General features: G+C 40.0%; 1 protein-coding gene across 2 annotated transcripts in view; it reads right to left on the reverse strand.

The window, feature by feature from the left end:
• Window positions 1-308: 308 nt before the first annotated feature.
• Window positions 309-27,843, reverse strand: part of LIN52 (lin-52 DREAM MuvB core complex component) — a 47,215-nt gene continuing 19,680 nt past the window's right edge. The window contains exons 6-7 of one of the 2 annotated variants that reach the window (XR_010472885.1): window positions 18,541-18,639; window positions 309-3,336 (exon numbers count right to left, since the gene is read on the reverse strand). Coding sequence is in view for 1 of the 2 variants with exons in the window: in XM_065063997.1 (XP_064920069.1) it covers window positions 3,281-3,336 (56 nt within the window). In the remaining variant the exon portion in view is untranslated. The remainder of the gene's footprint in view (window positions 3,337-18,540; window positions 18,640-27,843) is intronic. The other variant, XM_065063997.1, reaches the window with a different exon arrangement.

Genomic DNA, 27,843 nt, shown 5'->3' on the forward strand with positions numbered 1-27,843 from the left:
TTTTGTGTAAGCCTTATATTTATGTCCTTCCCTATAAGCCTACAACAATTTATAATCAAGGAGAATATTACAGGTAAGATGGGCTTTGTGATTTGACTTACAGTTTTATGTAACATAAAAATCAGTAAGATAAACCAGAATAAAGTTCAAACACTACCTCCGAGTTGGATTAGTCAGTTTTCACTGTTCTGTTATTTCTAGGTGACTTGTTGAGAGAAACAGGAAGCAAAGTTGCAAACTGTGGTTATAGCATTGTTCCAAAATTGTTAGCTTTGTAACAGCAAAACAGTGAGTTAAATGTTCTTAAATTGCCAGTGCAACTAGACTTTTATTTTGATAATGATTAATATAACAAACAAGAATTTCTTCTCAGTTGAACTGAACAGCAAAGTATTTGATACTCCAAGACTGAAGTGAATAACCTTTACAACTGAGTATATGTAACACTGGCACTTAAAAGGAACTAAATACACATTGGGTTTATTTCCAAGAATCACACAGTAACGTTTAACATAGCAACACATGAGAACACTTTATAAAGCAAAGCATTAGCTCAATTAATATTACCAAGTCTTGATCTTCTTATACTCTTCATTCCCATCATTTATCTTTTCTCAGTCATTTGTTTCAAAATACAGATGGTTATCCACAAAAAAAGTCACCCAGATCTTCTGGCATAGATAGATACTGCAGGGATGTCGGGAAGGACATAGCTGAAGGAAAAAAATAGGGTTCAAAAGCGTATGAAAACCCTTAGTACCATTTGGATATTGCCAAATTTTCATTTACTGATGGGAATGGAGCATCCACAGGCCAAACCTTAAGGTGGTGGCATACAGACGTGTGAAGAAAAGCCTGAGGGAGAGTATTGCTCAGGTGGTAAAGCAAAAGCTTTTGCATCTCAGAGAGCTATTCTGGAAACCCAGATGAATCTCAGCTTTGCATTTGTTTATTATCAAACCACAGAACAATCACTGATAGATTACAATTCTCTAGCTAGCCCACAAAAATACATATGAACATCACCAATTAAAAAAATACTTCACTGACTCATCTCTACAGATGCCAATTACAAAACCAATAAATATCACAATTCTAAAGCATATGTTACTGGCTGCCCTATAGAAGATAAGTACTGCATATGGTAAAAGGCTTTTTAAAAAAAAAACCCAAACAAACAAAACGTATGTTATTAAAAACTGCCTCAAGTTTGAAAGTCCTTACTAAATGTATCAGAAAATATACATATACTTCCATGCCAGGCTTTCATATCTTCTCCTGTATTCCTCCCCCTTTCTTAATGTCTCAATTTCTTGATGTGTTGGATCAACAAACCTCTATAAAATGCACAAACTCATACTGGTGATATAGACGAAGCATCCTATTACGTCATATGTGTATATATACATTATATATCTAGTATACAGACTTTAAATTGCATTCAAATTGTATCATTTAATACTTAGAGCTACACCAACATCAGTTTACACCAGCAGGTTTCTTGTCTGTCTCTAAATTGCCACTTTTAGCTTCTCTTCACATTGACCTGTCTTAAATCTCATGTTCTCAAGGGATGGAGTTCCTGCTAAACACAGGCCTGGATAAACTGTGAAGTACAGAATGAAATCTGTTAGGTTTTAAATCAGACTCCTAACATTCCTAAACACTCAGTATTTGTGCAGGGTCCTTCGGGATGTAGGATTTAACTGCTTAAACGCTGTCAACAGGACCTGTCCCAAATGAGCCCAGTTCTGACTGGTAATAACCAAGACCACAGACTGCAAAGCAGAAGGCCACCAGCCTTTTAGTAAAAGTTCAGAGAAGTCTACTTGATTAAAAAAATCTCCTCCTCTTTATTGCACATGCACCTGAGAAGAGTCTCCTCTCTCTGCAAAGACAGAAAATGCAATGATCTGCCTATTTGCAAGTAATTTCTCCTCTCACATGTGACTGCAACTTTGGAAATTACAAGTTTTGAAAAGCCTGCAGGCTGAAAATAACATTTCTAAATGGAGAAAAAACTCTCTTCTTCATCCAATGTTTCAATATTATGTTGTGATGTAGAAAGAAAATATTTACTAACGCTTAAAATGTTGTTTTCTAGGAAAAGGAAAGAGGATGAAATAAAAAAAAAATTCTCTTAAATAAAATTTAAATGCTGAACATGGTCCTTCTTCTCAGGGGTGAATATGCAGAAGCGCATTAACAGAAGGAAAAGGCACTAAACTGCAAGATAAATAAAGCCCAAAACGGTCTACTGAAAGAGACCAGGTCACAGAAAATTCTGCCTTAAAAACTCTGGTTTTGTAGGGGAAGAAAATTTTGAGTTTGCTGGTTTATAAGTAATTTAAAATACTGCAAAATATTATTGTCAGAAGCGTTAAGATTCTGTACAAGCAGACCATCTTTGCAATGTTACCCCTTCTTGGAGTAATTAACTGAAAATATTACTACCTTTCAACTTTATAACATTTTTCAGTTTCTAGCTCTGTAAGATGCAGAGAACTGCAGTGGTCTGCCAAACCTGTTTCTTTGTGTACTGGCCAAAGTTTCCATAGGGATATTTTCCTTCATGATACAGTAACACCTCCTGCTCCCTACAGTCTGCTAGTCTCGATTTCTCTAGAGAACCATTTTGCGATGAGATGAAGGTCTGGAGGTTCTCCTTGGAGCACCAGACGTGCTTCTCTGAAGGCGGCGAGGAACTAGAAGTATGGCACAGACTGCGCTCCGGCACCAACAGCACGTGCTCCTGCCAAACCAGCACCACCGGGCACTCTGCACCCCAAATCTGCTCAAATCTTTCAGCACAGAAGTTACACGTAGCAAATCAACGCATCTAAGACAAAAGACGCACAAAAGGGTCGATGCCTCCTGGTGCACACTGGCCAGCGTCAGATCTTTTGTGAGCTTCGGACAGGTGCTGCCACTGGGAGCAATGGAATAAGGACACTGTGCCTGTTCACTTTAAACAGCTGATTAAAATACCCTCCCAGGTAATTCTTTAACAGCATGTGAGGGCTGAGTCCTCCTGTTGGATGTCTTAAGGTTAGATGAAATCTGAGTTCCAACGCAACAAATCGCAGTCCTTGGGACCAGTGTATGCAACACGTCTCCCTCCACAACAAGAAGAGCTGTGGAAGCAAAAGAGCTGTTTGCTTCTGAAGGTCTAGAGCAAGAGCTTTGTACTCCCTCCTTTGAAGTTCTGGGGTTCATCTGGATCCACGGGACGTAAAATGGTCCAGTCAGGGTATTTTTGTACAAAATCCAGGTGTGGCAGCTACTTTTTGGGTTTCTCTAGGATGTTCAGGAATTTCCCACGAGTCATTTCTCTAGCTGAAATCACAAGGGAAGAAAAAAAAGAATGTTTTTTTCAAAGTCAAGAAATGCAAACGCAATTGTATAATTTACAGATTTGAACCAGAAGATAAGAAATTCATTTAGATTTGTGCTTATACTAATAGTAAGTCAGGAGGTGGGGTTTTTAAAGTGAAAAATAAATTAAACTCTATTCCATCTTGAATTCCTGACAACCTAAAAATACAAGCAGGGTCTGGAATCTCCTAAACTCAGCAATAATTCCCACAGGCTGTCTCATTACATACACTCTATGCTTTCTATTCCTACTGCATTATGTTCTGGCAGCATCCCCTTTTCTCTATACTATCCATCTCTGAATGGCGTAATCCAGATCTCCATCACTCTATCTCAGAGCAATTGTTCCTGGATGTTATAATCCGTCAGAGATTATGGAACTCTCTCTTTCTCCATTTCAGGATTATTAGTCCCTGGATGCTATGATCTTCAACAGAAATTAGACAGCATTTTTTCTCTCTCTCAGCAGTGTCAGTCCCTGGATAGTGTAATATAATGGGGTTTATATTCCTTCAATGCAGTTTATCTATGGATGGTGTAATAAAGTAAAGTTTATAGAGCTTTGGTCTTCTCTCTCTCTCTGCATTGTCAGTCCTTCAACGTTTAATACAGCAAGGCAAGGTTTATACGTCTCTCTCTCACTCTTGGCACCATCAATCTCTGGTAGCTGTATTACAACAGGGTTTACACAGCCACTTTTCTGCACAAGACATTTCTGACTTTTGAGCCCATAAGCTCACAAGCTGGCAGAGCAGCGCTAATACTATCTTTGTCTTGCAATAACAATACAATGCATCGAAGACACCACTATTAGCAACTGAGTCCTGGAGAAAGACAATCTTCCCACCGCTGCTTCCTTTCATTTCTTTTAAATTAAGCTGCAAGCTTTGTGCTGGACTGACAGCCATCAAAACATGAAGGTTCTTCTTCACAGGATTGATGACAGTGTGTGTGTTCCCCACACCTAGCCTAGACAGACACTGGACAGTGGAAATGGGAATTCATTTTCTGTTTTACCCATTCAATTCCTGAACAATCTACTGAAAGGATCAACAGAAATCAGCATAAAAACTGGAGGTGCATTTGTTGCCGATGTTATATTTTCTTTTGACATTACTATCTATTAGAACAGAACTAAAATGTAATAAGATGTTTAGCTCAAAACACTCAATAGAATTTGTGCATTAAAGTCTCTTCTTTAAGCTATTACCTTCTAATTTGTCTACCCAAAATCGTAACACAAGGTTTTGCCATCAACAAGATCCCCATAAAACAATTAGTGTTATTACAAACTGCCTGGTACATATCGATATTCACAGGCTGCCAAGTCCATAGCCCACCGCCATGAGTGAAACACGCTTCAGGCTGGCTGCAGACTCAAGCACATCGCTGCATTAGTCACTTGGTTCAAGCCTCCAGCTGTGCATTATAGCATCTGAGATCCATTCCCAACTCTGCTCCTGTGCAAACTAGCCCAAAAGTACCCATTTGTACCTCTATTTCCCCACCCACAAGACAGCTTCTAAGTGCTGCTAAAGTGACACGCAGGTAGAAGGTGCTGCAGAGGGCAGAGTGGATTTTTGTTTTGTCAAGAACTAAATTGTTATGCACAAAGAACAAGATGAAATAAAAATGCAAGTTTTAAAAAATTTCAGCTAGGAGATTTTCGGCACCAGTTCTTTGACGCCTCCCTGCCTTGCACCATCCACAGTGCATGGTTTTACAACACTCTTAAACAAGAAAGAATAAAGGCAAACTGTAGTTGATAGAGTGGAAAGTTTTCCAGAGTGCAAGTCCCATATAGGAGATATACGAACGCATGACAATTCTGTTCCCCCAAAGAGGGCTGCACCCTATAAATCAGGCAGAGAGCACAGACTCCTTCTGTGCGCTGAGTGAAATTACTGTGGGTTGGGGGTTGCTCCAGAGCACGTGCCCTCCTGTTCACTTGTCATCGGAGATGTTAACATTTCTGATTAATTCACAGACCTCTCAATTTATTCTTCATTCCTTTATCCTTGCTATCCTGTTCTGCTGCAGCTTAAAGATTCTTACCGACCTGCTACAATAATCACCGCCCGCTTCCCCCCCCAACCTGGTGAAATTGTTTAGTGATGCCAACCGCGCTTTTAATTTGCAAGACATCAGACACAGAGGTAATTTATACCAACATCTGTTCATTTCTGACTTCTGAAACAAACTCGCACATGCTGCTACAAAATCCCATTAGGAGCAAGAGACAGCCTTCTGCTATTCTGTATTTCTCTTTTCCTCACATACTCAGACTTGCATCAGGGCTTTATTTTTAAACATATGATGCCAAACTGGAAGAAAGGACCTTCCATCTTTGTATATGTATGAAAGTGGCCACGAAATAACATCCTCATATCACAAAAAAAATCCCAGCCAAACTAAGGGCAAGTTTCCACAAACATTACCAATCATGTTTTCTCTGCTCCAGCTGCTTCTCTTGTCTGCCCAAGAACCACAGCTCAATGTATTCCTGGTAAACACAGGCCAAATACATATTACATGGTACTGTGTTCAAACGTCTTGGCTATCCCTTCCCCTTTGTTCCTCTTTAACCTGCACTGGAGTATGACTTGAGCTCAGCTTTTGCACAGAAAAGCCTCTAATATTAAACTGACTCTTCTGCTCAGTATTGCTTCAGATAAATGAATTCTTAATAATGGGAATATAATTTCCAATGGGGCCTTTGGAGCTTGCTGGAGTGAGGGAAGAGCTTGTCAATGAAGAAACTATCATCCACATTCTAAATACAACTACAGTCTAAGGGAGATGGTAAAACCTGCCTTAAAGCAACTACCCTTGGGAACAGCAGAAGCCAGTTGTGTAGTAGACAGAGGTATTTTTAATTAAAGGGTTGGACAAAACCATAGGGAAAACCTTAAGCATTTTTTCTTTAAAATGGTTGCTTAAACCACAGACTTCAAGTGAAGAGAGGGCTTGAACACAGGTTTCATTGTACCAGCAAACAGACACCACAGAGGCTGTGCAGCATGAAGCAGAACATGAATCTCTGTGTCAAGTCACGATTTACAACCTTGCTACGCTGTGCATCTCCTACAATAGAAAAGCAACAATGGATATGATTGCAATAGCTTGGATACAAATTAGTCTCACCTACTAGGGAAGAAGAAGAGGATACTGAAGACCATAGAAGAAACACTTTAAGATATTATCAGCACTGGTTACAATGGAAGTTGAGTGTTTCAATAGATGCTTTCAGATAAACATATTGAAAAATGGTATCAGGCTATTCTAATTAACACAGAATGCTGTACTGTACAAATTCAGTTTGCTGCCTGGCAAGATCTGCCAAGCAGATCTCAAGAACAGGTACTGGGTACGAAAGGCTGGGCCTGAAAGGAGAGATTTCTACTTGATAGGGGAGCAGAATAAGGTTGAATATAATCTCCCCTTTAGAACTTCAATCCCTCAATCCTGCATTTAGGCTTGTTGCCTGGGGCTCCTTTTCTACTACAATTGCCCCCAAGCTGCTTCTCCACAGTAAATTTTATGGCTGCTGGTTGAAAAGATTCAGTAGTACAGATTGATTTCCTACAAGTGAGGAGATGAGGGATTACCAAAAGCAGTCCTGGTTAACAAGATTGGGTGCAGAATCTCCTGCGAGAGCAGCCCACTCTGCCAGTGCTTTGCATCCTTTCACTATGACATATGGGTTTCATTACACAAAGATTTTCCCGATTTTAACTCGGAGGCGATTATGTTGGAAACTCAGAGCTATCTTTACATCCGTAGCAATTTAAAGGTTAAGTAACTTTTAATCAAATGACAAAGACTCATAATGTTTTTTCCTTGACTGAAAATGAAAACTGCTGTTCCGGATATTCCTTCCAGTGACAATTTAATTAGAAAAAACCACTGCACTGGAGATTGGGGTCCAGCCTGATTGCTCCCCATAAAAAGCCTTCTCAGGCATATGATAGCTCAGGACATACTGTGTCATAAGGTCTGGATAGCCAGGAAATAATGGAAGGATTTACTGCCATAAAATCAGCAACGAAAACAGTGATTTACACTTATATAAGCAACTTTCATCCAGGAGAATCCCCAAGCAACACATGTACACACTTTTTTAACATAATATACACTTAAATGCAAAAGCACAATACACTTGGTGATGAAGTCAATGTAAAAGATGTATGTGACAAACTGTATTTATCGCAGATTTATCGTGATCATTATACCTTCCGCTGATTACTGCTTCTGGGTTTATCTAAAAATCTGAAAACAAAGCCTGTGAGCATCTCCAAATCCCTGATATTTTAAAAATTAAGTCATCCACTAAAGAAGCACTTCTCAGTCTCTCCCCCAGATGTACAACTTACGGGACAAATTTGACTGTGTTCCTCCTCTGACCTGAAAATGTAGCTGTGTTGAAATCTAAAGGTCTTGCTACTAAAAAGAACTGGAAATACAATTAATGTCCTGTGAACAGAACATGTGTTTAATGCTGAAATGTCTTGTAGCATCACACTCTGAATGCTACATTCTTGACTACAAAAAGTGTCATACTTGTGTGTCATACTTTGCTAGCTTATCAGTTATTCCTCCCAGTCAGCTGTATTTATGATAACCAAAGAACTTGGTTTTCAACGTGGAAAGATTCCTTTAAAGTACTAATCAGGCACTCTCAAACTACTGCTGTGTCTTAGGACTACATAGAAAACAAAACTAAAAGGTTTTATTTCTAAAGAACCATCAGTGGAAATTCAGGGCAAAGAACATGGCTTGCAGAGACACAGCAGAACACTCCTCTGGTTTTCAACCCTCCTATCACAAGGGTCTGTTGCATCAGAAATTATTTATTTTGCCCTCGGACACAATGTTAGGATAAGAAGACAAAACCATTCTTTGTCCAAGGTGGTAGGACATCAAAAAAGCCTAGAGGAATCTGTCTGTGAGTAACTGTGGGAGTGTTGCTTGACTGGCCTTGTGAAAGCCAACAGCAATGCCACATCTTTTGGCTGGGCTCAGCCAGTGTTGCATTTGAAAGTCAAATAAATACATACATACATACATACATACATACATAAATAGAATTGGTCACAGTGGTGGAGAGTGAAGGCAAGAACGCAACCTAAACCCAGCAAATACCTTTTAAGGTGGACACTATTACTGAACAGCCCTCAAAGCAAAAAAGAGGCTTATTTCAGATGAGACCAGCAGAATATTATTACCCAGCCAACATAATCTGAACTTCTCTCAGAGCAACAGATCTGTATGGACCACTTTCTGCCTCAAGACCAGACCCCAAATCCTACCACCACCCAGATGTGTGTTGGCACCAGCCCGCTTCTCTTCCTGCATAGAACCAGCTCCAATTACTCTGCTAACTGCATACTTCCTAAATGCAGTTGTCAAATGAATCGCTGCTTGATGACTGTGGGCCTTTGACAAGTACTTGTCAGTGAATGCTACACCAAGCCTAGTGTCATAATGAGCTGGAACTGCCACCTCAGCAGAGCGGTGGTCAGCAAAAGCGGCATCAGTTGCCTTTACTGAAGGTAAACTGGCACACGCAGATACTTAGACCTGAGCTTCAGGAACTGTTCCATTTACAGTGAAGATCAGTGCAATCACCCAGTGCTCCTGAAACACATTTTTCAGGCAAGACGACAGAATCAGCATAAACCTTCAGGTGAAATAAACTTGCATTACCGTGACATCTTTCAATAATCAATATGGAAGCACTTGCAAAGTTTATCAAGCTTTACAATATTCTTGAGACATACAGTGATTTAATTCCCATCTTATAGATGGGGTCACAGCCTCAGCAAGCAGTGATGTACAGATGTATACTAAAGGAGTCAGCAACCGTGCTAGAATTCAGGCTCTGAAAGATGAGCTCTGTCAGGTCTTGCCGCAGCATTTTAAAATATTAACAGCACCCTTGGTATAAAACATCACCATCCTTCCCTTGGTGAATGAGAAAGCAGAATCTGCCCTCACTTCAGCTGCAGTTCACAGTCTGGCATGGCTGGTTTTGAAATGCTGGAGAAGGTGGGGGCTTGCACAAAGCCAGGCCATGAACCACAGCAGGGCAGGCACATGGTCCACTCCTCCCAGCATCATCTCTGACAGAGCAGTGGTAAATAGCTGAGACTGATATAGTTTTAAACCACTGTAACAGTTTAATGAGTGCTAGCTAGAGCCTTAAGAATCGGAATCAAATACTTAATGCTTTCCTGAATCACAAAATCCTCATGTGACCTCTTTCCACCTCGTTTTTCTCCACCCACAGTAGTGGTGTTTTATCATATACCTGAAAAGAGATCTCGGAGATCGTTCAGGATTATCCAGAATGGTGATAACAGATCTGCTGCAGATTAGGATATCCTCATAAATGTTACTGTTGCTGTCAATAAATACTAAAATTACAATCACTCTAAAAAAAAAAATCAGATTCCTTCTCTACAGAATCATTTACCTCATTCTCCTTATCAGATTTCCCTACCTTGCAAGGCAACACCATTCTGTTTGCACTCAGTCACAAACAATGATGCTCACAGAACTTCAAATGTAAAACCCACAAACAATATTCACTCACACACAGACGGGCAAAGCCAATCAGTGGGAACACTTGAAGCAAGGGGTAACAACATCCCTGAATACACCCAGGGAGCTACCAAACTTATGTTCCAGGTCACAGGTATTAAGATGCACAGATATTTTTTCCTGAGTGACCCCCATATTAAAGGAAACTCTTACAGTACCTCCCACTTCCCTGAAGCTGCCTGCAGCCAATGTCTTGTGGGGCCAAAGACCTGATCCCCTTGACCCCCAAAGCAGGGAAAGAGTTACATTTCCTCTCTGCGAAGCCAATAAAAACCTCTCTTGATTATAATTTAGATAAGAGCCACTGGATTGAATAATAATGTCTGAAACTCCCCTGGCTGTTTCACCTTGAGACGTCCATCACTGGGTTAAACATGATGCTAATTGCATTTGGATTGATTAATTTCTCTCACTCCTGTCTATTCGAATAATGCTTAACAAAATAATCACAGCACCCAGAGCCAAATCTTCTCCGTCAAAGGAATGAAGCCATCAGAACCAGCAGAGATGAAAGAAATGAAGATGACCCGTAATTACTGCTACGGTGATATCATTACCATATTATAGAAAATGAGTGTATGTGGGGGGAGCGGGGGCTGCAATTATTATTTATTTTTTAATGGAACCTCACATCCCAAGAATACAGATCTAACACAGTGGAGCATATAGAAATACAGAACTAAAAAACTGTTGTGCATTAAATTGCAAAATATGGTGAACACTGGGACTCCAGATGCATCGAGTGTCTTGTACTGTGAGCTGCTGTTTATTCACTATTTTTTCATTGCAATACTTTGTATATGACTAGCATAGAGATTCAAGATGCCTACCTTCCCAAAAAGATCCTCAAGTATCTGCAGCAGAACTCACCCATAACCCTGATGCTAAAGCCATTCTCCTTTAATATAATCAAAACTAATCTTACTTTGAACATTGACATTCAGATTTTTAAACCACAAAACCTAACTTGGTGCTCAAAGAAAAGCTTGCATGCAACAAATTTTTATTCTTAGATGCTGATTCCTATCAGAAGGCAGTTATAAATTCCATCACCAAGAACACTAGATCACTTTCAACCATTCATTATGCTGGCTCTGTACAGATACCGAATATATCAAGTCTGGAAGAATTTAAACTAGGATTAAAAGAAAAACAAACAAACACTAAACCCCACAACCCTAACATCCAAAAGGAAGGCCTTCTGCTCCCTTTATTCTCCAAAATACACTCCCAAAGCCCCTCTCATTTGAGAAACAAATAGCTTGGCAATTGTATAAGATCTTCAAACACCTGTGCACTGCAATTCTAATTGTGGTTTATACAGTTCACTTCTCTCAGTGCTGGTTATGTCTGCCCCCTAGTCTCAGACTGAAGACAAAAAAACACACACAACTAGCAGCTTAAAATATTTACTCTGGAATAAAGCCAAGGTCAAATACACAAAAAAATTTTACATGCCAAAAATGTCAAGACCTGAGACCAGGCGCTGACTCATGAAGCTAATTAAACACAGAAAAGTTATGTTCAAGAATTTTATAAGGCTTAAAGAAAGACATTTAGGTTATGCTTCTCATATTAAAAGCAGTATGAAAGGCGGTTTAATATCAAAGTTGAGGGTATCTTCAAGCACACCTAAAAGGGATTTTACAAGTGTAAGTTATCACTGGAACAGCTACAGCTTAGAACTCTGATCGTCAAGTCCCACAGATATTGGAAGCAAACAGTGGGAATAGAAATGGGGCACATATTAACAAGAAACTCTGAAGCTGTTCTTCTACCTGCTTCTACCAAAATAAAAATAACCTCTTTCTGGCCTCCCAGCCTCTGCAGAGGATCAAGAATTCTCAATGATTTAGGCTTTCTCACCACCATGGTATCTCAAAGAGGAGCGTTCTTTATCAAGCAACATGGAGAAATGAGATCAAAACTGTTTGCTCAAGAACACACAGAGAAGCGGGGGTGTGTCTGCACCGAACATGGCCAGGCAGGCACGCGTGGAAGGTCTGTGGATGCAAACAGCCCCATCTTGGAAGGCCCAAGGCCCCGCAGCACAGGGCCCCGCGATGCCATGCCCCGGCCTACGCGGGGAGCGCCCATTTACCAGCTGGGAGCAAAGCAGGTGAACCTTGAAAGCAAGAATTTTTTCAAGTCTTATCAGTGGTCGGGGCACACAGGCCACGGCAAAATCTGAGCCCAGGAGCCAATAGGAACAAAGGGATTAAGAGTTATTAGGAGTAGAGAGAATTACATATTTACAGAACAGTTACTGAAAAATAATCGTGTAATGATTATGTAAGTCCCTATATTCCTTGTGGCTAATAATGCCGCGGTACAAGCTGGATGGTTACGCAAGCCAGGGCACACAAATCCCATCAGAAGGCATCAAGGCGTGTTTGCGGGGAGGCTGGCAGCCCTGGTTTGAGAACGGCCCGGCCCCCCTGACCTCCAAAAGGCAGAAGCAGGCCCCTGTCAGTAGGTTAGCTGATGGCTTGAGCTGTGAAGAGGAACTGAACTTTTAAATTAAAAATTTAAATTTAATTTTTAAATTTAACTTCTGCCAACAAAAGACATCTGGATGAAAGAAACTCATACTATGGTAGTATGTATTTATTTGTCCAGAGGTACGTCTTTACTTCAAAAAGCAGACTAAATTTTGGAAATGTTTTCTAATCCCAAGAGTCCTTACTGAACCATGTTTTCCATGTAGATGACTGCAGGCCTTAACACAACAATGAATTATCAATATTAAAGGTCTCTACGAAAAGAAGATTCATGCTTTTTATGACCAAACAATATTATTTGGTTTACACAAGAAGATTCCTTTTGCCATTAGTACAATGATACAACACACGAAATTACAGAGAGGACTTCTATAATTTTTTAAAAAAATCAAAGTAAAAAGTCTGTATGAGCAAATACGAGTAAATGATTAAAAACGCAGTGTTCCAAGGCCAAAGTCTCAACTTTAGTTAAACCAGAATCACAGACAAGCAGCAATATGCAGTTTGTGAGCTGCAGAAGAAAAGCTTCACAGTTGCCTCTATCATTTTATTCTTTCCTCCACATGAATCAAAGGCACTTTTTTTAATGACCAGCCTTATCCCTACCCTCATCCTTCCCAGTATATTACAGCTTGCTTTAGTTCAGCTTTTTCAGTTATACTACTGACTAGTTTCATGCACTCTACCCACCACAATCCTCTTCTTCTGGCAACAATACCCTGAGCTGAGGAATATTTGGAAGCCCAGAAGAGGGTTCTGGGAATTCAAAGCCATCTTTACTAACTGCAAGTTGCTCACAAGACACCTGAGGAAATGCGCTGATTTTAATCTGTCCTACTTGATAACAAAATTGTAATACCACTCAGGGCTCTTTGCAATAGATAGCAAAATATAAATAATGCAGGCTCTGCTACAATTATTACAACTTAGCTGTTGATGAGCTCAAACACAAGTAGGCAAGGCCCAGTTGTACAAGCAGATGTAAAAGATGCACCCAAAAATAAACCCTCCCAGACCCATGAAGAAATGTAAGAACATTTTTCATAAACACTTCTCACGCTTATAGTACCCACAGGTTTTGAAGAAAAGCTTAAAGACATGATTCAAACACAAGAAATACAGAAGTATCAGAGTCTGCAGATACCTCCTGAGAGTACTGGCCAGAAGAAACTCCAGTTTCTTGAGGCCCAGAAATAAACCAGACAACTGTCATTCCTGAAAAACAAGTCAAAATAAAAAGAAAATAAAATAATTAAAACCCAAAATGTTATTTTTCACTACGGAAAGTCTACTGAGAGCAGTCCAGTAAGCTCTGGTACTCTTTTGTTTCCACAAATCCCAGTCCATGCAGACCACTGGTATGAGGCCACGTCTGTGCTTACTTTTTTCTCTTATGAAAGCAAAATACAGTGCCAGAGCTCCTTCTTAGTGAGCAGACTAGTGTTCTTCATCCATTACTGGAAATGAGGGACAGAGGCACTGCAGCAAAGCGGATGGCAAACCATACAGCTCAGAAAGTAACACAGAAGGTGGTGATGGCCATGAGGGGTCTCCATAGATTTAGTGACTGGTGAGACTGCTCTGAGGGTTGAGGGGCACTGAGGAAACTTTGGAAGCCAGGAGAACCCAGAAGACTCCATGATCTAGTGACAATCGGACTATCAGACGTATTTGGAAGTAGAAAGGCAGAGTAGAGTAGAAGAGGTATAAGAAAGGAAGACCTAAGGAAAAAGTGATGAGCGAAGAAAATTTAATCTACAAGAACAGATCAAATTATAAACTATACAGTACAATATCATATGAGGAAAACTGTACAGAATATGAGAAACATTCAGGTTTGAAATGACCTTGGCAGGTCTCCAGTCAACCTTCTGTTCAGAACAGACAGGCTGTTTGGGGCTTTAGCCAGTCAAGTCTAAAAAACATCCATGGATGGAGAGTGCACAACCTCTCTTTGAAAGCCTTCCAATACTTGATTGTTCCGTGCTGAAAAAGTTCTCTCTTGAAACCAGTCAGAAACCTTCTTTCTTCAGTTTATGACTTTTGTCTCTTGTCCTCCCACCGTGCAGCACTGTTCGGAGCCTGACTCCGTCTTCTCAAGAACGTCCTCGCAGGTACTAGCAGGCAGCTATCAGGTCCCTGTGAAGTCACCTGTTCTCCACGTGGAACAAGCCCCATTCCCTTGGCATCTGTTCACATGGCAAGTGGTCCAGCACCCTGATTATCCTGGTGGCCCTTCACTGACCTCATTCTGGTTTACCAATGTCATCATCCTGCTGGGGTATGGAGGACACCACTGGATGTGGCACTGAAGATGCAATCTAATGACTGCTGAGTAGAGGTGGACAATTGCATCCCTTAGTCTGCTGACCATGCTCCTATCAACAGATGAATGTATATGCAATCCTACAATCCCTTCCAAATATCACCTACTTGCTATACTCCTGTCCAACCCCGTTTCCCAGACCTCCACCCAGCCACTGCTTTGCTTGTGGTTCCAGAAAACCTGAACACTATAGTCAAGAGTCAGTGCGGTTCATGCCCTAAGACAGGGGAGGAATTTCATATGTATAGATTAGTAAACAGAAAGGTTAAGCAGTTTCTTAAAAAATTAATACACTTTCTATTTTCAAGTAAGCCAGGAACTAAGCATGAAAATCTTGAGGGAACCAGAGAACTATCTGTTAAAAACCAAACGACAGCTTGGCCCGTTACCCAGAAACATCCATCACCCAGCCCTTTTCTGCTGGGATTTGTGCTGAATGACGTCTTCTGCAGGTTAACAATTATTTTTTAGCATAAGAGTCCTGTGTCACTGTTGTGATCTCCCCAGGAGAAAGAAACAGGCTGAGTGATTTTTAGATTATATGCTCTGATAAGACACAGGCTCCTGACTCCCTGTGTGTCTGTGCCATACAGGCCACCTGCTCTATGGAGCTGCCACCAGGGACACCCTCAAAAAGGTTTAATAATAAAGTTCTCTCTAGAGATGCAACTCAGAGCATGCTCAGAATTGACATTCCAGATCACTGACTAAAATCTTGTATATAAAATCCTATCGATAGATAGGATCTAAGACTAGTCGCTAAAAAAGACTGTAGAAATGTTATTTCCTGTTAAACAAGAATCTATCAGGTCTGTAGTCATAAAAACCGTAAATGAACACAGGAACTGATAGAGCAGGGCAGACCAGTGATCTACCCAGTCAGGTATCTTGTCTAACTGCACCCAATATCAGAAGCATCACAGGAAAAAAGGCAAGGAACCCCATTATGAAAACATACAGAACAATCACCTCTGAAAGATTCCTCCTCTTACGAAGAGCTTGTTTTATATCCTGAAGCAGCTGACATTTCCTACTTCATTTTATAATTTATTCTGCTATACCTAGAGATGTTCTCATCATTCATTTAATTGCCTGATTCCTTTTCAGTAACTGCTAAGTACTTGGTCTAAAATAAAAAACCCCAGTGTGGCTGAAACTTCCACATCAAATTATTAATCGTGCAAGACATTCCTTTTTGCTACTTTTAATCTGACTGGCTTCCATTGCTTTTTCTTCTGAATTCCCCCCCTCCCTCCCCCATTCTTTTCAGGGTTGGGAGTCAATAGAAATTTTCAATTTATATTCTCAATTGTAGAAATGTAAAATAACATTGCACTACTCTTCAAAATCAAAAATATCCACTTTTTCACATTCTCATGAATGTGAAATCTCTTGATTTGTAAGTAGCTCTCTAGAACTCAATGGTGTATTTCACACTATCTCAAAATCATTCCTACTGCCTGAAGTGACAGAGTACCTGAAGTTACAAAAGAGAGAATGAGACTTACTTCTTTTCTGGGAAAAGATAATGAAACCTTATGCAGAAATATGGGTTGTAAAGCGCAAACAATTATTAAAGTCAAGCAGAAGAGGGGGGGAACAGTGCAATAATTTGCCGTGTCTCAGAGCTTCACTCAAGCCTGAAGACATCCAGAGGTTGAGCAATCTGCTCTGCTTCCCCATGCTGGGGACTCCGCTTCCACCTGGCCGTTCTGCAGCACCCCAGGAGCTCAGGAGGCTCGAGGGGCACACGCAAAACATGGTTAAATGGGGCCACATTCACCAGCTGCACACGCGCTCCAATTACTTTGCGTAACTAAATTCTCCGGCAAGTTCAGATAGATTTGTCATGAAAATTCTGCAACACAGCAAGATATTAGTTCAGAAACATCAAAATCCCATACAAAAACCTACCACACAGAATATCAGAACAACTTAGAACTTATTAGAACAAGTATTAGTATCAGTCCAAGAGAGTCATCAAGAGAAGTTGGCCCACCTACAGACCCTTATGTCACCACTTCCTATTCAACTCAACTTCCACCAATTATTTTGAAACCTACTCTTTACAAACCTACCAAAGTGACAAATCTTTATTGAGGTAAAAAACTACATCAATGTAGTTTAACTAATATTTGTGATTACAAATGCATACAAAGATCATATTTCATCTGTTAACTTTCTCAGACTTACCTAACCAGACGTAACAACAAATTACAATTACTTTATAACTTCTTGAAAAAAAAGACTTCGCTATTTATGTACATGACATAAAACGTTTAAATATATGGCCCTTCAAGGAGCCTGCAATTTATATGTAAAGTGAAGGTCCAGAAAACAAATTTTACTCCACTGTCTCCCTTCTATTTTTTAATAGAAGAAAAAACAAGGCTGTGACTAATTGTTGCCATGTTTGAACTTCAAGTATGCCCTCTTCTGTTTCTAATAATAATTCTGGATGGTATTATTTTGGTGTCAGAAAGCATTATCTCAAATACAACAAGAGTTGTGTTATTTATAGGTAAGCTATTCTTTGATAGATACAATTATTGGGCTAGAATGACAGCATTTCCCGGCAGACTGCACTTTAGCCTGCAAAAGGAAACCTGGTTTCTATTCCTGATGCAGTCACTCCTGCTGTGTGACTTCTCCATCCATTCCTCAGGTTCCCCTACCCATGAACTGGTATAAATCTTTCTCTGCTCAATTCCAAGGGAATAGAATTATTATGAAACTAGGAAACCCCATTTTAATCACATGAATAGTGTTTCAGATCCAAGGCTTAGATCCATGCCAATTAAATTAAGGTTCCAGACTGAGGCATCTAAGTTGAGAACATCATATCAATGTACAGAAGATACAAATGCCTCCGAAGTAGCCGTTCAGCTTATTTAAGATCTGACTGCATGTACAGCTTAGAGTGACTCTATTTTTGATTTGGAGAGTCCAGGCAGGTGTCTAAAGGTCACAGCAATGGACACTGCTCCCAAATATCAGGCACATCTGTTTGTGACATTTTCTAGAACTGCTCTCTAAAGCAGTCAGTCAAAAGAGCCTTGAGCACTCCTGCAGAAGACTGTTGTTATATCAAAGCTCTTCAAGGAACACTCCACGAAGTTTATTCCACACATATCTGCAGTTAGGACATGTAATACCAAGGCAGAGAAAGCCAACATGTTCAACAAAATGTCAACAAAAAGAGAAGAAAATAGCCAGGATGCTAGCTTGACAAATATTTTTAAATAAATACAACTAGCTAGCAATGCTGATGTACATCTTGAATAATTAATTTGATGCCTGGAAGTTCTTATTGTTGATTGAGTACCCACTCTGCTACATGGTGTGCAAACACAGGACAAGTTATTTCTGCCCTAAGGAGCTTAGGAGAGACACAATATAAATACAGACAGACAACAGAGGTACACAGTTAAGTACACTGAAAAGTATTACACTCACAACACATCATCTTAACAGTTACCAAGATTTCTATACGTACTGTACAGTAGGTGGAAGAATGATGAGCTAGCTCCCTGCATGTTTACAGAACATGCCTCCAAAGTCTGCAGGAAAACCAGTCCCTTAGAGAACATAGCAATGGATCACAGAAATTTGTATTCTTAACAGACTGGAAATATCTGTTGTCTTTCTGCTACTGGATGCAGTGTATTAGATAAAGCACTAGAAAAAAACAACCAAACAAACATGAAGAGAAAGAAGAGTGGTTTGATACAATACCAAAGTGTGTGGAGAATGTATGGAGGTCTTGATCACAGCCAAAATTATGAGCTCATCTTTGTGAGTGGAACAGCATTTGTTAAGATCAGGGCAAAGATTCTGAAAAAGATGCAATATTATAAGAACCTGGATAAAAGCTGTTTGGATAGATAGTAAAGGTTTTATTCCACAGGTGTTATATAGGAAAAAATGAAGTTTTATGTATTAGAGATTGGATGCCTGGACTTACTGAAGAGTCAAGCATTATACTTGATCACAAGGCTAAATGACGGACAGAACAGCAGTGGTGTTCACAGTCATCAAAAGAGGGATCACAGACAATTGATTTAGAATAGGAGGAGGAGAGAGTAAAAAGCTCCGGTTTCCACACCTACTCGGGTCCTCAGAGATAAAGGAAATGAAGGGGCTGGCAGAAGGCATTTTTAGTTCCATAGGTTCCAGAAAGGTAGCAATGTTCATTAGCTCCCAATGTGGTCTAAATACTCTGAAATGAGTATGTTGCTAACTTACAGTCACAACATAGAACAATATATAAATAATATAAGGCAAACAAAGCCATGCTACATATTTCTGATGTGGGCTTTCATGCTAACTCCATGTACGTAAATTTCATTATTTCTTTCAAATTATTTGGCTGCTCAGGAGTAATAAAACACTCTCCTGCATGAGTATAGTAATGCTTGTACAGAAATTATATTAAACAGCATATTTACTGAAAAGAAAAAATACAGATAAAAGAATACAGAAAACACAAGGAACAATGTACTACAGAATTGACATTCTCTTCATGCATAGTAAAGATTTCTCACTTCTTAGCTTTGTTTCTATAGCCAGTTACCGTATGAATCATCATACTACATCTACATCCCATTGTCCTCATGATTTAATTAGAAGCAAAGTGATAGCCACTCTGAATATCATCTACATCCACAATCTCTCCTCCTCCTCCCAGTGACCCTCATGCAGAGGGCCTACAAATTCCTACTGTCGCCAGCCTAAGAAACGCCCTTCACTGGGACAGATGCTGCCAGTGGCTTGAAAAACGTGTGTCCTTTCTGGGAACGCAGCAGCAGCTCTGAGCCAGTGAGTACCACAGGACTGCTCCAAAGCACAAGTGCCCAGCATGGCCTTTGGTGCTGAGCTTACCGAAAGATCACTGCTTATCTGCCCACATGACACAAATACCAAGCTGACTGGCAGACAAGCAGATGGACGGCCAAGTGATGCAAGTCAAGCAGAGATGGCTACTAATAGGGCTTGCCCAAATACTAAACATTTAAAGGAATACTTTGAAATCCTGAAAACTGATTTTGTTGCAGGGTACAGCACATCAGCCTTAAATTCCTTTCTCATTAATCTGTGGGCGTGTTGGCTTCTGTTTTACCCACTAGGCAGGGGGTGCTCAAAATCCTCACTAGGACATGATCTGCAGCTACACACCAGAGAAAAAGGAAGAGTCCAGCCTGTAGGATTTCACATTTCAGCTAAGGCATCACTTAGTGAGAGACCAGCAGGTACATTTTCAATGCCATCTGCGGGATTAGAGGGACAACCCTAACAAAGGTCAGAAACCACTGTTTGCCATTATCATCATCAACACATACCAACAGTTCCCTCTTCTTTACACCTTACCAAAACAGACATCAAAATTGAAGTTTTCTTAAGAAGCATTTCTTATTCCCCATACTCTGTCAGTGCATCCAAGAAAGCAACTAAGCCAATAGTTATGAAAATGTTCAGATGTGTAAAAATGACTGCAGGTTACTCCTGCTGAGAATTCAGGGGGTTCTGACAGTGGAAAAAATCTTAAACTAGATTTAATGAGAAGAGCCTGATGCCTAGGTTGCAAGTCATATTTCTGCACTGGGTCCATCTCATCTCCCATCCTAGAACAACCAATACTTGTTTCTGAAAACAGCAATGAAAAAGTTGTAAGACATGAAGGTTTTCTCCTCTTGCCTGAAAAGTATTTTTCCCATTATAAAGGCCAACAACTGGCAGCATTAACTCAGCTAAAGGAGTAGAAGCCGACTTGTGGTGTCACAATAAAATGGAACAGATCACTACTCTGAAGAGACAGGTAACTTCTATTGCTAGGGGTGTCCAACACAGACAATCTCCTGGAATTTGAGGACAGGTATTTATTAATACAAAGTGAATAAAAGGTCAGCTGGATCTTGAAGATGAGAAACAACTTTTTGACTTTTGTGAATTACAACTTATATTCTGGTTGTTCAAATTGTAAAGCTTCATTAAATATGTCTCAATTGTTTGCAGAAACTACTGGCACTACAGATTTCTATAATTTCTCGTAAAGGACCTCAGGACACATTCCTCTTGTGATAGTGTAACCAAAGAACTCCTGGAGACCCCAGTGGAATGACCCTCTTGGCCTATCGTGCCATTTAGACAGCCTACTGGATCACCTGGATTCAGTAAAAAAGAGGGATAGATATGAAATAGGGTCTGCCATGAGGTCGATATAATTTGTATAAGAGATGCAGCAGCAGATTGCACTCCCAGGTCCTCAAATAAGAAAATCATACTTGATGACGTGAAAAAACAATTGTTAATAAACAGATATTCTACTCTTCAACACTCCATATGGCAGTCTGATGGATTAAACACCAGCAGAGTGTTGATCACTCTAAAAGCTCATATTGGGATGATCTGGAAAATCTGTCTATCTGCAATTTATAAATTCTGGTTAATTTAATTAAAATGCTGCATCACTAAGTGCCTTAATATGTGGAAAGCCATAAGCCTGTGAGGTTCCTGGCACATGCCTACTTTCAGAAGAAGCTGCAAAACAAACCAGCAATAGTCTCCTTTTTACCCTGGGATACAAAAAGGAAGACTCCTCAGCTACCAAATCCGTCTAAGTTTACATGCAGGGAGAAGGGAGCAGAAACATCTCCAAAATAGGCAGACGGACAGGTGATACAGTAAGACTAAGGATGCCAGTAGCATGACAGAAACAAGGACATAGGCTGCCAAGGTACAGATGACTTCTTTCAAAGTGGCCAGCCCAGGCTAAAGGAAACTCGATGGGTTATAAATAGTCAGCAGACTGAGAAATGGAGAGAGCGGGGTGGCGTTCAGGAGAAGAATTGTCCCCTTGCTAGGTGACAAGGCCAGAAAGTCCCAAGACAGAAGTAACCCATGATCAATACTCTTGGCCAAAGGTAAACTCAATGCTGTAACCTACTTTACCAAGGGAGGCTTGAGATCTGGCAGCTTCTTAAATTGAGACAGGCTACAGCACCTACACAATCAATTACTGCCATTAGTTAAGGGGTGGTACCTGTTCATTTTCAATTTGATACCAACACCATGAAAGAGAATCCTTGAGGCTGAGCCAGCTTTGAAATTTTTTTCCTTGCTAGAAGCGTGGCTGGATGGAAGAATACAGATATTCCCAACTCCAAAACCCTCTGACAAAAGACAAGTGAGGAAACTGGTGGAATGTGGAAGCAGATGACAGCTTGGGAAACATGGAAAACCTTTTCCACGTCTGCAGCAGCTCTGCATTAAAGGAAGCCAAGGCATTACCAGTACACTCATTACTGTCTCCAGACTGGACTCATGTATATTAATGCTTTTCTTACACTTAACAATAGGTACTTTTATTCTTCTTAAACTAAGGATGATGATGCTGGGTTCACTTGTTAGCAGCTGAAGCTGAGGATGCAGCATCAAGGATATTCCAGGCATGAATGCTAAAATTTGAGAGGAGTCCGAAAAGCAAAAAGTAGTGTTATCAGGGAGAAGTCATGGAAGAATAGACAGATGGCCCCATGTTACTACTGTCGCAGTGGACTATAATTCAGCAAACCATAAATCCCTTTTTTCTCTTTGCATTCTCAAAGTATTTAGAGTAGACAGAATCATTTCTAGAAAGAAGCAACAGCAATTTTCCCCAGGAACACATTAATTTAGGGTCATTTCTTGTTAAGAAATGTTAAATGGAAACAAATTTGGATTTTGTTCTGTAGAATTACTATCTTACTTAGAAAAAGAGAAGCAGCCTCTCTAGTATGGCAATTGGTATCCTACTTGTACAGGCGTATGATTCTGCAAGAGAGGATAGGGCACATGAAGTTGTGAAGAAGGCCTGATCACGTTCTACACCTAGCACAAAAAGATGGACCCAACATACTACAATTACACAAAAATTTACAAGCGGTTTAATGAGTTATCAAGTTTTAGTAACCTTTTTCATAAATGCTGTGTGTTCCCTCCACCTGCTGTACGGACTGTAAGAGTTTCATTCATGGGTGATCCACGGTTTCAGAAATATAGTGATTTCAGATTCCATCTCTCTTTTTGAAACACCCTGTATTATAAAGGAAGACTGTCACCCACTGCAGGCCACCTCAGCTGTGTTTCTACAATTCATTGCACGACAAGAAAGAACTCCAGCATTTTTACAATGCACACCCCTATACTAATCTTTCTGGTAATTGTAGAACTCAGAAAAAACAATCTGGAGCAAATAAAAACCAAAGCCATGCGCTTAGAGAATAAAAGCCATTTTAAAAAAACCCCGATCACATTTACATTTCACTCTCCAATAACATCTCTATGCTTCCTCTAAACTATTTCCAACTACTTTTCAGGACATGTGACTGAGTCTGCTGGAGCCAAAGTTAATAATTTACATATTCAAATACAAGAGTACTGATCTTCTATACTATTACAGGCGTAACAGCCAAGAAAAAGTGCCAAAGACAGAAAGCAAAGTGGGAAAAAAAAAACAACCACCTTCCTTCCCCTAAGCCTTCTCTGCTTCAGAGAGACCAAGCAGGCTGGTTTCAAAACAAGAGCAAGTGATATAACCAAACAAAAGCAGATCTGAAAGGTGAGCAAACCCCACAAGCCACATAGTCATTATTACTGTGTCGACAGCACACTTGTTAAAAATGTATATTTTAATTTTCTGTATTGCTAAAGGTCCCAGTTTGCCCAGGGATCTAGCTAAGCTGCCATTTTCTACCACGACAGAGTCTAATCTTTATTTAATGGATTTAGCATCTATCTTCACTAGAGTGGTCTCTGAGGGAAAGGGGAGGGGAGTATGAAGGGGCATGAAGAGATGATCAGAGCCCCCCTCTCCTTCATCCATCCGGCGCTCATGTTTGTGTTCAAAATTCAATTACCTCCTTATTGATACTTCACAGAGATATTTAAGCTGCAAACATGAAGCCCTGATTTCCCAGGGGGCCATGCCCCTCTCTATTTCACTGCTCTGCTTCCCCCAGGGTGAATTCCTGAGGCGTCCATATTAATAGGTAATCAGTCACAATTCATTTATTAAACAGCTAGCAAGGTTTATCAGCCTGCCCTGATTAGCCGGAAGAAGCCACTGAATTCCTAATTTATTTATGGAAATATAAGTGTCTTTTTGAATTCCATTCATGAAAGACGGGGTGCCGTGGGTCTGGCATGCTGAATTCTAACAGGGAAGCAGCAGGCAACCCAGAGACCAGGGATTTGGCAACTTCAGCCCGGAAAATGTGCAGCAGTGACCCGAGTGTGATCGATAGATTTAGGGCCAGCAGTTCATAGGACCCTTCACAAGCCAGCTTGTCAGAGAGCAGACATTACCACCCATTGCAACGCGAGAATTACCATCCTGATGGTCAGAGGGTGGGTGGACTGAACAGAGTTCCCCAAAGAGAGCAGGTGATGTGGTGAAAGTGGGTTGAAGTAACAAATACAAGAAGCAACATTTCAAAAAGTTCCAATAAAACATTCAGAAACAACTGCCAGGTAACACTAATATATGCATTTACATGTAAAGTTCAGCTTTTTGAAAGCTGCAGACTGCTACAACCCTTATTTTTGCTATAATCATTTCAAGTGAACTGTTTTAAAAAGAAACAAATGCTGCCCCAGCACTTCCAAACTAAGGCACAGAAGGTCAGTGATGCTGCTGGATCACCAGAAAGTGAACATGGCTAACTACAACAACAACAACAGAATCACTTTTCCTTTGTTTTAAACTGAGAAATGGAGAACCCAGTAAAAAGCAAACCTGAAAAGACTTAAACATGCACTTAATACATCTTAAGGCAATTAGGATACAGGCCTCTGAAGGTCTAAAGCTGCCAGTGGCAGAAAACACCTTTCTTTTTATCGCTTTCAGCTGCAGAGTGATCTCTGAAACTCATATTCACCTGAATTTTACCCACCATAGTTACTCGAACATAAAACAGCTAGGAATGGAAAACTATAGAGAATGTTTATTTCCTTTTCCTTCTTCATACAGATTTGTGCCAAGTAACTTTCACTGTATCCCCCTCTGCGTTTAGTGACTTCTGAACAGCTCAACTGCGAATTAAACATACGGATTGTTTTCTTAAATCCTCTGAACAAGTAGGATGTCCCTCAGGCAGATGTAAGAGCCAAAAGTGTATTTTAAATTCATTTTTTCCTAAATTATATAGATCTCCAAAGTGACAGGGTTTAACAATGTACAGTGTTATATAGAATATAGACAGAAGTGTATTTAAACACACTGAGAGCACTTCTTAACACTAATTCTGAGACACTTATCAGACATTTTGTTCAGTGACTTCAGTATTCTGATCTGATTATTAACTGATTAGGAAAGTATTCAAAACTAACAAGTCAAAGCATAAAGAATGGAGAATGCAGATGCCAATTTACAGTATTATATCTCACATAAATTATTTCAGTTCAGTCACAATTACTTGAAAATATATTTCAAATAACAATTTGAAATCCTATGTAGTTTAAAACTGGCTACACCTGTTTACCCTCTGAATTTACAAGCACAAGGTCAATAGTTGCATACAAGGTTTAAATTTGCTTAAGATCTCATTTCGCAAAAATTTAACTAGTGTATTAAAACTGATATAAAATCTCCACTTCAACTAAACTAGCACAACCCACACCCTCAAATAAAAAAGATATGATTTCTTCTCAAATTGCAGTGGTCAGATATGAAAAGATGTACTACATGCAATAAATACATCCAAAATACGAGGAGAAATGAGCATTCGAATTAATCTATGACCAGAATTCGTGTGTTGCAGGTGTCTGAAGTCAGGGATGGCACAGTGAAATGAATCCTGGAAGCAGCATCTTTTCACTGCCCAAAAAAGTAATCAATAGCTTAATTGTTTTTAGTTTGTGTTTTACAGAGACAAGGGTAATTCAGTGTATTTTTCTCACCATGAAAAGCAGCTCCTAGAGGAAGGAAAAACTCAGTATTTACAGGTAAGATTTCTTAGTACCCTTCCTCCACCGTATAAGAAGGATTTCCACATGGGCAGAACCAGCAGACATCACAGGATTTTACAACAGGCCCAAACATCTAATCAAGCTGTGGCTCTCAACAGCCAGTTTCTCCAGCCCTCATTGCTTGGAGAACTGAAAATGCTACCAATGAAAATAAAATAACCTGTTCCCTTCCTGAATCTCACCGTACTTCACCTTTTCCCCCTTCAGCAGTAAATTCACACTGGTGATTTCAAGCGAGGGCTTTGCAGAGTACACAAGACAGAACTCACCACGGAGCAGGTAAAGCAGGACACTTGCCCATGTTCTTACTGGGGAGCTCACCAAGCATCAAACTAAACGTTATTTTCACTCCCTCAACACATAAGCTCCTTATCCTACAGAAAACTGCAGCACCATCCATAATGGACATCCAACCCACATGTGTTGGAGAATATAAGCTGTAATCACGTTGCAGTTATTTCTAGTTTCTACAGATATTATTTCTAGTCTTATAGTTTTCAGATATTATTTCTAGTTATTTCTAGTCTTCGAAGCTTTCAAAACACAACTGAGTGAAAGCAATGAAGCCAAAGACATTTGTTCCAGGAGATGCAAACTACTGTCATTCATGTCAGTAAATGTTTCTTCCTTGGCTATGTTTAAGACAGCAGCATTAGCACTGAAATTATTACACAGTGCTGCTTATGTTAGCACTACACCCAATGAAGGGCTCAGCTACCAAACTGCCTTGCATTCTTATCCCCATGTCAACCCCCCGAAATGTCACCCGCTACCTTCCCAAGCCACCAGCTTCGTTTATGCAATACACTGTCAGCACAAAACCAGGTCTACGGAAAACCAAACCTACAAAACTGTAAAAGAATTTAGTATTACAACAGAGAACACACAGTATTATACTCCTTACTTGACTCATTTTCAAACTAAACATTTTAAAGTCCACTTTAATGTAACTGGGTCTGATACAGAATACCCAAACGCAGCATGATACTGCACGTCCACTGAGGCAGAACTGGGATTGAAACCCCTGTATAACACCGAAAGGAAACGTTTGGAACTAAAACCCAGAAGTATTACATAGGTATTCCTTCCTTTCTAAATGCCACTTGATGACAAATGCCTATCACTCTGCTGAAAATTACTGTTCATACTTTCATTCGGTCTCATCTAGTCATCCATCTTATACATTTATCTGTAATGTTCCCGTAACAATGCCCATATACTTCTAGGGTTACTACAGTAACAAACGGCATAGTTACAATAAAGGCTGGGATAATTATTTCCAGTCTTTATTGCACATATAGTCAGTGCGAATAACATCACACTTCCAGTGTCTCACACAAGGAACTTTGCAAACCACATACACAAAAATTATTTCCTGTGCTACTTAAAAGCCGTAACTTAAGTGACAGTCATTTACACAGTCAAGAATAAAAATGAGAATCCCTAATTGACACTGGAGAAAATTAGATTCTAATTGCATATGCTGTATTTTGCTGATGACAATGAGGTTAGCATTTGCAAAAAAAGGTGTTATGAGCTCTGTAATGACCAACAGGTTATTTGTCATGTAACTCATTGGAAACGTAGTATTTCCAACAGCAGAGAGCCCTCTAGAGCTACCACAGGATAACAAGCAGTTCAGCACCGGACCAGAAGGGCACCAGCGCTGCTTACAGCAATCCCTGGGCTCTTCACAGATTCCTCTCCAGCTACTGACCAAACCTGATTTTGCCTGGTTCAGGAGAACAGAGATTAAACCCCAGAGAGAAAAAACAGAAATCACATTTTAATTAGAAGAAAGTGGGAGCTAATATTTGTTGAACTGCTGCTGAACCTAGGAAGCTTTAAATTGTAACAACAGGTTTCAGAGATGTCATGCAAGGACTTAAGGACTTATTTATAATACAGATGTTCGTAAAACATCAGCAAATATCTGGAAAGCCAGATTTTACATGACAGTGTATATCAACGCCAAAATAATTGGCACTTCGTGCAGTTTAAACAATGTGTGGATACATGCCTTGTAGCACAGAA

This window comes from Columba livia, chromosome 5 (genome assembly GCF_036013475.1).
Source record: "Columba livia isolate bColLiv1 breed racing homer chromosome 5, bColLiv1.pat.W.v2, whole genome shotgun sequence".
Taxonomy (NCBI): domain Eukaryota; kingdom Metazoa; phylum Chordata; class Aves; order Columbiformes; family Columbidae; genus Columba; species Columba livia.